At 37.5% G+C, this 13,747-nt stretch overlaps 2 protein-coding genes across 2 annotated transcripts; both read left to right on the forward strand.

Annotated features, from left to right (window-relative positions):
* Positions 1–3,218, forward strand: LOC132284460 (probable galactinol--sucrose galactosyltransferase 5). Its single transcript, XM_059786571.1, has 4 exons — positions 1–1,473; positions 1,719–1,896; positions 2,003–2,370; positions 2,490–3,218. The coding sequence occupies exons 1-4, from the start codon at positions 52–54 to the stop codon at positions 3,048–3,050; spliced, it is 2,529 nt and encodes an 842-aa protein (XP_059642554.1). The 5' UTR covers positions 1–51; the 3' UTR covers positions 3,051–3,218.
* Positions 3,219–5,293: 2,075 nt separating this feature from the next.
* LOC132284510 (uncharacterized) lies at positions 5,294–10,726 on the forward strand. Its single transcript, XM_059786620.1, has 3 exons — positions 5,294–5,649; positions 8,409–8,687; positions 9,509–10,726. Exons 1-3 carry the CDS (start codon positions 5,410–5,412, stop codon positions 10,628–10,630), a joined length of 1,641 nt encoding a protein of 546 aa, XP_059642603.1. The 5' UTR covers positions 5,294–5,409; the 3' UTR covers positions 10,631–10,726.
* The last annotated feature ends 3,021 nt before the right edge of the window (positions 10,727–13,747 follow it).

The following is a 13,747-nucleotide window of genomic DNA, read 5'->3' on the forward strand; positions in this document are numbered from 1 at the left end:
CAAACTTCCCCCACAACCCTGTATTGCCCCTTATAAATTTGCAGTTACCAAATGAATCGACCAATTCACACAAACGCAAAAGCAAAATATACCATATCAATATCACACAGAATCTTCACATATCCACTTTCCATTTCTGTACCTTTCTCCCTCTATAAAACTAACCCTTTTGCTCCCTCTTTCTCCCATCCCAAATCGAAACCCTATTATTCCTTTGCATTCTTTACTTCTCTGTTGCCGTCCATGGCTCCAAGTTTGAACAAAGCTGGTTCTGGTACTACAGTCAATAATGCCTATAGCATGTCATCAATAACCTTGGAGGGTTCAAACTTCATGGCCAATGGCCATGTCTTTCTCTCCGACGTCCCTTCCAATATTGTAGCCTCTTCTTCTCCTTATGCCGCCACCGATAAGGCGGAGGCAACCACCCCCGGCTGCTTTGTCGGGTTCAATGCTCCCGAACCCGAAAGCCGGCATGTTGTTCCCATAGGAAAGCTCAAGAACATCAAGTTCATGAGTATCTTTAGGTTCAAGGTCTGGTGGACAACCCACTGGATCGGAACCAACGGCGGAGACCTCGAGAACGAGACGCAGATGGTGGTTCTTGAGAAATCCGACTCCGGTCGTCCCTATGTGTTGCTTCTTCCACTCTTGGAAGGCCCTTTTCGGGCTTCTCTTCAGCCCGGTGTGGAGGACAACGTTGACATTTGTGTGGAGAGCGGGTCCACCAAGGTGAGCGGAGCTTCGTACCGGAGTGTGCTTTACGTGCAGACCGGCGACGACCCGTTTGCCCTTGTGAAGGAGGCCATGAAGGTTGCTAGAGTTCATCTTGGAACATTCAAGCTTTTGGAGGAGAAGACTCCACCGAGTATCGTGGATAAGTTTGGTTGGTGCACATGGGATGCATTTTACCTTACGGTGCATCCTCAGGGTGTGTTGGAGGGCGTGAAAGGGCTGGTTGATGGTGGGTGCCCACCCGGGTTGGTGATTCTTGATGATGGGTGGCAGTCCATATCTCATGATGATGACCCGTTAACCCAAGAAGGCATGAATCGGACCTCTGCCGGTGAACAAATGCCATGCAGGCTCATAAAGTTTCAAGAGAACTACAAGTTTCGGGACTACGAGAGTCCTAGAAGTTCAGGCTCGGGTGCCCCTAACAAGGGTATGGGTGCCTTTGTGAGGGACCTGAAGGAGGAGTTTAAGAGTGTGGACTCTGTGTATGTGTGGCATGCTCTTTGTGGGTACTGGGGTGGTGTCAGGCCCAATGTTGCAGGACTACCAGAATCAAAGGTGGTGGTCCCCAAGTTGTCGCCTGGTCTGCAGATGACTATGGAAGATCTGGCCGTTGATAAGATCGTGAACAATGGTGTTGGGTTGGTCCCACCAGAAGTGGTTGAACAGATGTACGAGGGTCTTCACTCCCACTTGGCGTCGGTTGGGATTGATGGAGTCAAAGTGGACGTTATTCATGTGAGTTTATTTATTTATTATTTTTTTTTGTTTGACGCTTAGTTTTCGATTGCCTTTCAATTTTTTTGGGTTACTGTTAGATTCGTTGACCTTGGACACTTACATGTCACCTTAAAACATGTCCTTATTATCATAGCTTTATTTATCTTTCTTTGACTTGTTGGTCGGCACGTTTGCAACTAATTTTGTTATTTTGATTTTTAGTTTTGAATATTCTCTTGTTAAATGTGTTTTTTTTGTTGCAGTTGTTAGAGATGTTATGTGAGGATTACGGTGGCAGAGTGGAGCTGGCGAAGGCATACTTCAAGGCCTTGACATCTTCCGTGAGGAACCATTTCAATGGGAACGGTGTCATTGCTAGTATGGAGCATTGCAATGACTTTATGTTTCTTGGAACTGAGGCCATAACACTTGGCCGTGTAGGTACGTTGTCAAAATTTCATATATATTAATTTATAGTAGTGTATATATATGCGTGTAACTAAGATGACAAAATGTTCACACATATTCATGTTATTCTGATGAACAGGAGATGATTTCTGGTGCACCGATCCATCTGGGGATCCTAATGGCACATTCTGGCTACAAGGGTGTCACATGGTGCACTGTGCTTACAATAGCTTGTGGATGGGGAACTTCATACAACCCGATTGGGACATGTTCCAGTCCAATCACCCTTGCGCCGAGTTCCACGCCGCATCCCGGGCCATATCCGGCGGACCCATTTATGTCAGTGACTCCGTCGGCAAGCACAATTTCCAACTTCTCAAGAGCTTGGTGTTGCCCGATGGTTCCATCTTGCGTTGCCAGTACTTTGCCCTCCCAACTCTTGATTGTCTCTTTCAAGACCCTCTTCATGATGGAAAAACCATGCTCAAAATTTGGAACATGAACAAGGTTAGATCGTTTTCTTTATTGCGTTCAAGATTATTAATTAGCAACTTTTGCTTTGTGATATAGTTTTAATTTTTCATCAATCTTACAGTGGTTTTTTTTTTTCCAATTGTTTGTGACAGTTCACTGGTGTTCTTGGAGCTTTTAACTGCCAAGGAGGAGGATGGTGTCGCGAGACTAGGACTAACAAATGCTTCTCTGAGTACTCCCATCTGGTGACATCCATGGCCAGTCCAAAAGACATTGAGTGGAAGAACGGAACAAACACAATCTCCATTGAAGGAGTGCAAGTGTTTGCCATGTACATGTTCCGCGAAAAGAAAGTGGTGCTGTTGAAGCCATCGGAGACCATAGAAATTTCCCTTGAACCATTCAACTTTGAGCTCATAACTGTCTCTCCTGTCACAACATTGGCAAACAAGTCCGTCCACTTTGCTCCAATTGGGCTAGTGAACATGCTCAATTCTGGTGGCGCAATCCAGTCGCTGGAGTTCGACGATGAGGCTGGTTCGGTTCGGGTTGGGGTGAAAGGAACTGGTGAAATGAGGGTGTTTGCTTCAGAGAAACCGAGAGCTTGTCAGGTTAATGGGGAAGACGCTGCATTTGTCTATGAGGGGCACATGGTCGTAATTCCAGTGCCATGGTCTGGCTCTAGTTTGTCTACTGTGGAGTACATATTTTGAAGCTGGGGTTGAGATTTACTAGTATTATTAGGTTTTGAGATTTAATAGTACTGTATTATGCTTTCTTTTTATTTAAGTGTGACTATATATGGGTGTTTCTTGGAATTAGGAATATTGGTCAATGAATTTCAAGTAATACAATAGCTAAATGTGATTTTTATTTTTCCATTCCTCCTTATTTTGTCATTTTTTGCTTCGACTCCTAATTCCTTGGTAGACTACATCAATATGGTACAAGTCAATCAACATTCTTGTCTCTCCTATATGATCTCTTTTTTCCGCGGCCAGTACTCCTATTTGATTGACAAAAAGAAAAAAGAAAAAAAATGTGAAAATGTGACTTTGTTACTTCTGATATTAGTCGAGATGATATCTACAAGCTTGTTCTTGGATCTTGGTTTAAAGGGAACTTTGGGCCTTAATTTGGGTAAATCAATTTCATCTCCGATTAACAAGAAAAATTGTATTTGTCCGGTTAGTTCATCAAAATAAAGCATCCTTATAAGTTCACCCATGAGTATCATTTAGACCAAAACATAAAACTAAAAGCAAATACCACCAACTCTTCTTCATTAATCAAGAGTTATTAATACACATTGTCTCGTTAAAAATTCCAATCTAACCCAACCCAACCCAAATCGAATTTAATAGTAATTCATGGATCTAGGAAAAACACCAATTCTAGTCCAAATGTCATAAGCTATGTAGGCTGTATGGAATTGAAATTTAGAAATTGAAATTGATTGAATTGAAAAAAAGTTTAGTTCAATTTTGTATAATTTTGAACTAAAACTTTTCACCAATTATACTAGTTTTAATTTTAAAACTCCAATTCTATATAACCGAAGATAACCTAATAAAATTTTATTTTAATTCCACTCTAATTCCTCTCCATTTTAATTGCATGTCACTTTTCCGAAGAATTCAACTTCAAACAAAGGTTATTGTATAAAAATGGGCCATCATAGTAGTGGAAGCCTCATAAGCTGGTCAATTCCTCAATTACATTTATAAGTGGGTGCCCCAAATTGGAGGATAGCATGGGCCACATAGTACCAAATAGTCAAAATCATGCATTGGGGGCTAGTCAATTCCTCAATTTCATTTAATGGAGGATAGCTAGAACTAGAATAGGCCTGGATCAGCTATACGCATTGGAGACTGGCCCATTACTAATACTACATGATTACTACATGATTAGGTTTTGAGATTTACTAGTATTATTAGGTTTTATTTTTTTTTAAGTGTGACAATACATGGGTGTTCCCTGGAATTAGGAAATATTGCTCAATGAAGTTTAAGTAATACAATAGCTAAATGTGGTTTTTATTTTTCCTTCATCCTTATTTTGCCAATTTTGCTTCGACTCCTAATGTCTTGGTAGACTACATCAAATTTTTTCTTTTCCCAATACTCCTATTTGATTGATTAAAAAGAAAATGTGACTTTGTTACTAATGACATTATATGCACAGATGATATCTACAAGCTTGTTCTTGGATCTTGGTTTAACGAGAACTTTGGGCCTTAATTTGGGTAAATCAATTTCTTATAATCTCCAATTAATGAGAAAAAGGCTTGTACTGTGTTTGAAATTGCCGAATTTGGATTTCAAAAGGAATTTTATAAGAAAATTTTGTAAGTTTTCAAGTCTCTCATACTCATTTATATCAATTCTTGTGTTTGAAACCTCAGGATTTTACCGAATTTGGAATTTTACAAGGAATTTTCATACCAATTCTAGTCCAAATGTCGATTCTATTAACCTAACATAAACTAATAAAATTTTATTTTAATTCCACTCCAATTCCTCTCTCACAGTCCCTTCATTTTAGTTACATTTCACTTTTCCAAATAATTTGATTTCAAACGATGGTTATTGTATAAAAATGGGCCATCATAGTAGTGGAAGCCTTCATTAGTTTTGGGTTTTCATTTTAACATAAGTGGGGTGCAGCCTAGCCCCAAATTGGAGGATAGCATGGGCCGCATAGTACCAAATAGTCGAAATCAAGTATTGGGCTTTCCATTTAAACATTTTACCCACATTAGCTACTCCTTTCCTTAATTTCATTTAAAGGAGGATAGATAGTATGGGCCAAATGGACGATAGCTAGACCTAGAATAGGCCTGGATCAGCCGTACACATTGGTGACTGGCCCATTACTAATAATACATGATTACAAGAATAAAGAATTTGACAATTCTGAATGTCGTCACCATTTTTATTAATGATAAACTTCGAAGCAAAAACCCAAGTCAAAATCATAATCCAAATATAATAATATATATATACACCCACATACACGTTAACTTCTCTCTGGTTCTATGTAGAGATTTTACTCGTAATTCAGAACTCGATGAATCCGTTCACGGACAAGCAGGTCATGGATCTATCAAATTCGCAGAGCAACGCCGACTTTATCAATCTCTTGAACCCTCAAGAGGACCACAACGGTGATGGTAAAAAAGAAGAGATCGTCCGGAGTTATGATTTTCAGCCAATCCGGCAACCCAATCTCGATTCGAGCAATGTTGGAGAAACTAGGGTTTGGGATTCTGCTGATTCAAACACCAATTCCACTAGCATTGGTGTCAGAGTAATTTCTCTCTCTGTAAACATGCGCTTACATTTATCTAAGTCTGTACATATATATTAATGCAGAGATAAAACTACACCCGCACTAGAAAGCGAGATTTTTAGGGCTTAATTGGTTTCAATTCCTTGGTGTATACATTTAATATATACTGTAATAGCTCTCTTTTTTCTTTTTACTTGAATTTTTATGGCTTCTCCGGTGATTCTACTGATTATATGGGTTTTTGTAGGTTTTGAGAAATTTTATGACTTTGAATTCTGAATAAATTATTTGTGCTAGTTTGTCTTTTCACTTATTAAAAATTGAACTTGTTTTGCCTACTAGGCATTATGTTAATTGTTAAATATTATTTTGTGGATGCATTGCTAGTGTATCGGTCTAATAGGTATTTCTGGAGTTCGTTATAGTTGAGGGATCATTCAGATTTTATTGATTTGTAATGACTAAAACAAATTGACGGTGTCTTGTGAAACAAATGGTTGTCTGTGAAGTGTGTTAAAAATGAATTTGAGGCATGCTGTTTGAAGCTGTTGTTGAGGCAGCTTTTTAGATTTAGTTTGCAAATCATAATTTTATATGTTTGTGATCTTTCTCTCTTTTCTATCCATTTCTAATTTTTTTTCTTATTTTCTGCTGGAGCTTTCAAAGTGGAATTTAGTATGTATGATTGGATCTGTGAAGTGATTGGGTCTGTGAAGTGATGGATAGAACTTTGAGAATTATATTGTGGATAATTCAAAAATCTATAATTGTTTTTTCTGTTATAGGAGTCATGAGACTCATAACAAGTGCCCTGGAAGTTCAATAAGATTATTCCATATATGCGCTTCTATCCATTTCTTATTTTCTGCTGGAGCTTTCAAAGTGGAATTTAGTATGTTTGCTTGGGTCTGTGAAGTGATGGATAGAACTTCGAGATTTACATTGTGGATAATTTAAACATCTATAATTGTTTTTCTGTTATAGGAGTCACGAGACTCATAACAAATGCCCTGGAAGTTCAATAAGATTATTCCATATATGTGTTATGATCAATCCTATAGAGAAGAGGAAGCGGTAAATTACTAGTTAAAAAAAAAGAAGCAGAAGAAAAGGAAAAAAAAAAAATGTTCTAGAATTAGATTTTATTCAACAATTGTTTTAAATTTTTTTTTTTAAATAACAATTTCATTAATTTGATTCCACTTTGAGAAAAATGTCATTATTACCTTGATAAAAGATTAAGAGAAAAAATGTAACATATTAATGAAACAAATTTTTACAAACTTGAAAGAAACACATTAGCTTTAATTAGTAACTTATACAAGTAGTAACTATAGAGTTTGTCATCTAAAAAGTGACAAACTAAAAATATTAGCATATATAATAAAATTGTTGTTGTTGGCATTCTTTAAATCTTTATCTCACAATATTTTACTTTTTTCTACTTCCCAATACTCTCAAGACTTGCAGATGGAGTGTAATTTTAGATATTTTTCTTGTAGACATCATTTAAGGAAAATGATTGACAAGGAAGGTTAATGTATTTTTATTAAATACGAAATATTAGTGTAATTTCTTCTTTTTCTCTCTTGAATTCGTATAGTGGATATTATACATGTGTAAATATAAATGATGAAATAAATATGTATTGTAGCAAAAACTACCCTAACAACGAACTTATATTTTTATCTAACAAGATTTGGTCAAAATTGCAAATTTTTGAGAAGACAAAGTTATTTTTTCTTCTAAACACATAATTTGGGACAAAAACAAAGGTGTTGATGATGATGATGAAACTCATAATTATTGGGGCCTATGAATATCTTTTTTGGGGCACTTAAAATTTTCTATGAATGTTGGGGATCACAAGTTAGTTCATTTGCAATATAACTTTTTTGGGGGTTATAAGTTGAAATTTGAAAATTTTTGGGGGGCCACCCCAGCTCCCTCTACCTCTGCCCCTGGTGCAGTTTGAGGATGTTTGGTATGAAGGCTGTTATATTAAGTTTGTCAATTGGTTGTATTGTGGGATTATAGTTCCTCATGAGTAAGGCAGGAAGAGTTTATTGTCTTTTGGGAGATTCATTAGAATTTATGTGGAGAATCATTTCATTTTCAGTTCGCACTGTTTGTTGGCACCTGTGGAAACTAGTAGTAGTCCAATGATATTCTTTCGTTGATGTTGCCTATTTCTTTTCCGAAGAGTGAAATTGGGATTGTTTTTCAGTAGAACATAGTCGTAAAAATCATGTCACATTTTTGTGGTGAATTTAGAAAGATCTAATAGGAGGATGGGAGTCTGTTAAATATTAACGTCTCAGGCTCATACCTGGACTGATAAATTTTATTTTGGAGTTGTTAATATAACGGTTGCTTTCTACATCGGATTGCTCAGCATGCATCATTATTAGTCTTCTTTTCCCTAAATGTAGTTGAAAGGGGTTGTTAGGCAATGAATATGAGCTGTGTGGCAATTTCGAATAATTATGCTGAAAATTTGAAGGAATTATGGTTTTTATCATAGGTTGTGGAACTACCTTTATGTTTTCTCCTTCTTCTCTCGTTTGTTTCATTCATGTGTGTGCATCTTTTCACAAATATTTCTCAAGCAATGAAATTAGTCCCCTCTATTCGGCCACACCATGTCATGTCATATATGGAATTCTCTTTTGTAAGTACCAGTTTGTTTGTTGGAATGTGAACAGTTGTTTGGCTGCTGCGGTCTTGTATTCATACTCTTGCTAATATTTGATATGGTTCTTCCATGTTCTGTACAGAACTACATTTCTACCGACTCCGCTGAACCTCCAAAAGTCATTTTAGAGAAAGATCGTAATGTCATCGATTCAGCTTTGGTGTCTGAGATTGATCTAACAATGAAGAAACATACTGATAATCTGCTCAATGCATTGGAAGGTGTTAGTGCACGATTATCTCAGCTGGAGACAAGAACTCACCATCTTGAGAACTCTGTGGATGATTTGAAGGTATCTGTTGGAAATAATCGTGGAAGCACTGACGAGAAGATGAGACAGTTGGAAAATATTCTTAGAGAGGTAGCTTCTCCTTCTATCTTTTTGTTTATTGATACATAAAGATTTGGGATGCATTTGTTTTAAGGAACAACTAGATGCAACTTGCAAGCTTGGGATTTAGTTAACTTGCACTGCACTTTAAGAAAATTGATAGTTGGTCTGTACAAAATTTTATGCTATTTCTAGAATTGTGAGTCTTTTAAATATTTGAGCATTCTTTTAAATATTTGAGCAGGCTTTGGATTTAGTTAACTTGCACTGCACTTTAAGAAAATTGATAGTTGGTCTGTACAAAATTTTATGATGTATCCAGAATTGCACGTCTTTTAAATATTTGAGCATTGTTTCCGAAGATTTATGAGGCTTTTCTTGCCTTGTTTGTCTTGTATCATGCATACGGAACATAGTATATCATCATTATGTTATTGTGTGCAGTTCGCACTGTAATCTGAGTCAGATAGATGATCAAGTCCCATTAGGACTGTCGATAATATTGTGGTATCATTTAAGGAATTCAGGAGGTTTTCATAGTGGTGTTTGAATCTTATTAGGCTACCATGATGATTTATATTAGCTTTAGAATCAAGTCATTAAAAAAAAACTATTTTATTGACAAGAATGTCACAGTAGGGCAGTATATCATTTATAGGTTTCCTTCCCTGTTTGTGTTTGGAGGAGGCAGTATATCGTTTTTAGGTTTCCTTCCTTGTTTGTGTTTGGAGGAGCAAAAATCCAATTGAAGCTCCTCCGGACTAATTCATTTTGCAATTTAGCCCATGTTTTTTGCTGCTTTATTGATCATTTGGTTTGCCCTTTTGGTGTTCATCAACAATTGCGTGCAGGTACAAGCTGGTGTGCAGGTTATAAAGGATAATCAAGAAATAGTAGGGGCTCAGTTGCAGCTTGTGAAGCTTCAGGTGCCAATGGTAGAGCAACAATCAGAAGCTCAGAAGACTGGGCATGTAGATTCCCTACACCAGGCAGCACCCGCTGCTCAGCAATCTCACCAACAACTCCCTCCTGCGGCTGTTATACAACCACCTTTTAGTCTCCCTCCACCTAACGTTCCTCCTCCACCCACTTCGCAACAGAATTTGCTACCTCCAGTTCAGCTTCAAAGTCAATTCCCTCAGAATCAGATTCCTTCTGTCCCTCAGCGGGAGTCTTACTTTCCCCAACCTGGTCAGACACAAGATGCAAATCAGCAATTCCAACCAACTCCTCCACAACAGCAGCAGCTTCTTCCTCCATCACTACCACATCAACAGTTTCAGCCTCCCCCTCACCCACAGTATGCTCAGCCACCCCCACCACGTCAACAGCACCCATCTATCTCAGCTGTTAATCCTTCTCAACCTCAACCTCAACCTCAACCTCAACCTTCATTAGGGCACCATCCAGACGAAACAACTTACATATCATCTCAAAACTATCCTCAAAGTCCTAGCCAACCATCACATCCACCCGGTGGAGCTCCTCCTTCCCAACAGTTATATGCGACTCCCTCCCACATGTATGAGCCACCATCCAGCAGACCTGGTTCAGGATTTTCTACTGCATATGGCCCACCTTCTGGGCCTATTGAACCGTATCCTTATGGTGGATCAGCTTCTCAGTATGGAAGTGGTTCCTTAATGAAACCACATCACCTCCCTCTTCCTGCCGTGGCCCAGAGTGGTGGAAGCAGTTACCCCCAACTCCCAACTGCTAGGATTCTACCACATGCCTTGCCTACTACTACTTCTGGGGTTGGTAGTGGGTCTGGATCAGCTGGAACAGGAAACAAGGTTTCTATTGATGATGTGGTTGAGAAAGTAACAAATATGGGATTCCCAAAAGACCACGTGAGAGCCACAGTTCGAAAGTTGATAGAGAGTGGACAGTCGGTTGATTTGAATGTAGTGCTGGATAAATTGATGAATGATGGAGAAGGGCAGCCCCAGATGGGTTGGTTTGGTCGGTAAGAAGGTTTTTCTGATTTTTGCTCATGTATAGAAGTATTGTGCAGCGTATTTCTAGACCAATGTGGGAATCTCATGCACTGAGCTAGCGTTTATTTACATTTTGCTTTGCTGGCTTTTTTCTTCTTTGCTTTTTTTTATTAACAGATGTTTGTGACAAAAAAAAAAAAAAATCAACTTTATTTATCCTCATAATAATTGAAAGTTGATTATCAGATGTTAAAGACTGTCATTTGGTACCTGCTGCGGCTTTGCTGGAGCTTTGGAAATGCCAACTGTGTGTGTGCATGTGCGCATCTTTGTATCTGAATAATCCATCCTTGAAGATAGTTCTTATTAGAAGCAAGAAGCAAAGTGTTGTCAATCAATATGTAGCCAGGGGCGGAACCAGAAATTTGGTTCAGGGGGACATGTTAACACTGATAAAATAATTTTTTTTCAAGCAGGTCGAAAATATAAGTGTAACAACAGTGCATTAGAATAATAAATAAAAAATGAATAAGAATAGAAAAAGAAAAAGAATGTTATTGCACATAAATTATGCTTGAGTGCAAGAAAAAATAAATTTTTAAAAAGAAAATGAAATAAAAAGAAAAAAATGTGTGAGAATTTTGAAGGAAAAAATAAGTTTTAATTGTAGAAAGAGAATGCAAAAGTTTTTTAAGATGACAAAAAGAAATTTGAAGTATAAGAAGGAAAATGAATAAAGAATTAAAGACATTTTTAGAAATAGATAATTTTATGGGAATAATTTATAAATTTTATGAGGGTGTTTTTATAAATATTTATAAATTATACGCATAAAATAAAATAAAGTTCAGTGGATTCGGGGGTAGAGGGGCTATTTTATTAATTTTAGGGGGGGCATTGTGTCAATTTTTATAAATTTATGTATAAAAAAATAAAAAATTATAATAGGGCAACATGGGCAGGGGGGCTGCCCCCCTGCCCATGCAGCTGCCCCCCCGGGCGCATGCTGCCTCTGCCCATGTATGTAGCCATAAGCTTAATATGCATGAACTCTTTCGCGCATCACGTCACGTGAACTAATACTATAATACTGCGTTTGGTGTGGAATAGAACTATTCTCTTATTTGGTATGCAATTTAAAGTAAGAATAATCATTCTATTGGAATAAAAATTCATTTTACAACTAAACATATAAAATGACCATTCTATTCCCAAGTAAATTTTTTTAAAAAACCAACTTCTCAAAAAATTATCATGTTTTAACCACTACCTTTCATCACAACCACCTTCGCCTTTCACCATCACCCCCATCGCCTTCCACCACTGTCCGCCACCGCCACCGCCTTTCACTACCGACAACGCATTCCTTTGCCGCAACAAGCGGTCCACCACCATCACTTTTTACCACCGCCATCGCCTTTAAGGCAATTTCCTCTAACCGCTGGGTTTCCGCCCCGCTCCACTCCTAATGGGTTTGGATTTGGTAGCTCCATAAATGAGTTTGGGAGGGATATGGTAAAAGAATTGAAAACCCGAAGCGGATTTGGGCGGGGATGGATTTAGTGATGTCCCCGCCCCACCCTGACCCCGATTATATATATATATATATATATATATTTAAGTTAAGTGTCCATTAATATATTTTGACTAAATATTCACTAGAATCACTACTTACTAGAATTCCACAATTGTGCACGTGATTTAATCTTCAAATCAATGATTCAAGATCTCGCTGGTGCCGAGAAAAGAGCGCCTAGCAAAGTCAATAACTCCTTTTGCAGCTTGTGTTTTCTCTTCTTTTTATCCCAAGTACAGGAATTAATTCAACAGTATCAACTTTACCGCAATTAAACGGAGTATGCGGGGCGGAGTCGATATTTTGTCTACCGGAGTAGGGGCGGGAATGGTATACTAATTATAAACCCGTCCCAAAGTTGGAGCGGAGTTGGTATAACGGATTTTTTAATAGGGTGGAGTAGGGTTTAGCCAAATCCACCCCAATTCCGCCCCGTTGCCATCCCTACCTTCCACTATCACCACTTCCTTTTACTATAGTCACCACCACCACTACCTTCCACCATCGCCACCACTTTTCACCACCACTGTCATCGTCGCCTTTCACCACTGTCATCGTCGCCTTTCACCACCACAACCTTCCACCATCACCATAGTCACCTCTATTAGCTTTCACCACCGTCACCTACGCCACTATCTCGTTCCACCACCACCACCACACTATTACCACAGCCTTCCACCACCACCACCGTCGCCTTCCACCATTGCCACTACCGCCGCCTTCCAACATCACCACTTACACCACCACTATTTATTTTAAAAAAATTATAAAATAATATCATTTTGTTAATTTAATTTATTTATTACCAAGAGGGATATTTTTGACAACTCAATCTGAAATTTATTCCATTCTAAATTTTAAATTGGTCCATCCAAACATTATAATGGTTATTATTATCTCATTCCTAATTATTTTATATTTACAACCAAACATTATATTTCATTTTATTCCTACACACCAAACACAAAGTAAGTAACTAATATGATGCGTAAATTTTTTTTTTTGACAAACTCATTGCTGTGCTTTAATATTCTCTAATCGAAAACAAGATTTAAGAACAAAGATAGTTGGTAAAATTCATTTCATCAGACCAATCAAGGATGTACAATGAGAACATTTTCTTAAAAAAGAAGAAGAGGAGGTAATATGTATGTTATTGAGTTGCTTTTTGAAAAAATAATTAATTATTGTCATTTTTATCTTAATCTCATATAATTAGAATTTTTCATTCTTTTGGATTACAAGACTTCTCTCCCGTACTAAGTATTATTTAATTAAATTTAATTATTATTATTTTTTTAATCTCCATACCTTTTATATAAGTTTCTTACTCAAAAATTTATAAATCTTCTTAAACACGACATGGACACCCCCTAAATCTACTTTCTCTTATTTATCTATTGGATTCCATGGTATAAATCCAAATTTGTTATTGGATAAGTGGATTTTTTCCTTGCACATTTATCTATCACCATTTTTCATAGTTCCGTTGTATGACACATTAATTGTAACAATTTTATATATCATATTTGCTTTTGTAGATAAATACCATATTACCATGGTACTCTTTCTCC

Source organism: Cornus florida, unplaced genomic scaffold (genome assembly GCF_030987335.1).
Source record: "Cornus florida cultivar Cherokee Brave unplaced genomic scaffold, ASM3098733v1 CherokeeBrave_3.0.0_Hap2_Chr11, whole genome shotgun sequence".
In the NCBI taxonomy this organism is placed as follows: domain Eukaryota; kingdom Viridiplantae; phylum Streptophyta; class Magnoliopsida; order Cornales; family Cornaceae; genus Cornus; species Cornus florida.

Bases quoted from the DNA above. Each gene is read 5' to 3' on its own strand.
- LOC132284510 (XM_059786620.1), top strand. From the start codon at position 5,410: ATGAATCCGTTCACGGACAAGCAGGTCATGGATCTATCAAATTCGCAG. The intron at 5,650-8,408 runs GTAATTTCTCTC...TGTTCTGTACAG, and splicing joins CCACTAGCATTGGTGTCAGA to AACTACATTTCTACCGACTC. The intron at 8,688-9,508 runs GTAGCTTCTCCT...AATTGCGTGCAG, and splicing joins TGGAAAATATTCTTAGAGAG to GTACAAGCTGGTGTGCAGGT.
- LOC132284460 (XM_059786571.1), top strand. From the start codon at position 52: ATGAATCGACCAATTCACACAAACGCAAAAGCAAAATATACCATATCA. The intron at 1,474-1,718 runs GTGAGTTTATTT...TTTTTGTTGCAG, and splicing joins TCAAAGTGGACGTTATTCAT to TTGTTAGAGATGTTATGTGA. The intron at 2,371-2,489 runs GTTAGATCGTTT...TGTTTGTGACAG, and splicing joins AAATTTGGAACATGAACAAG to TTCACTGGTGTTCTTGGAGC.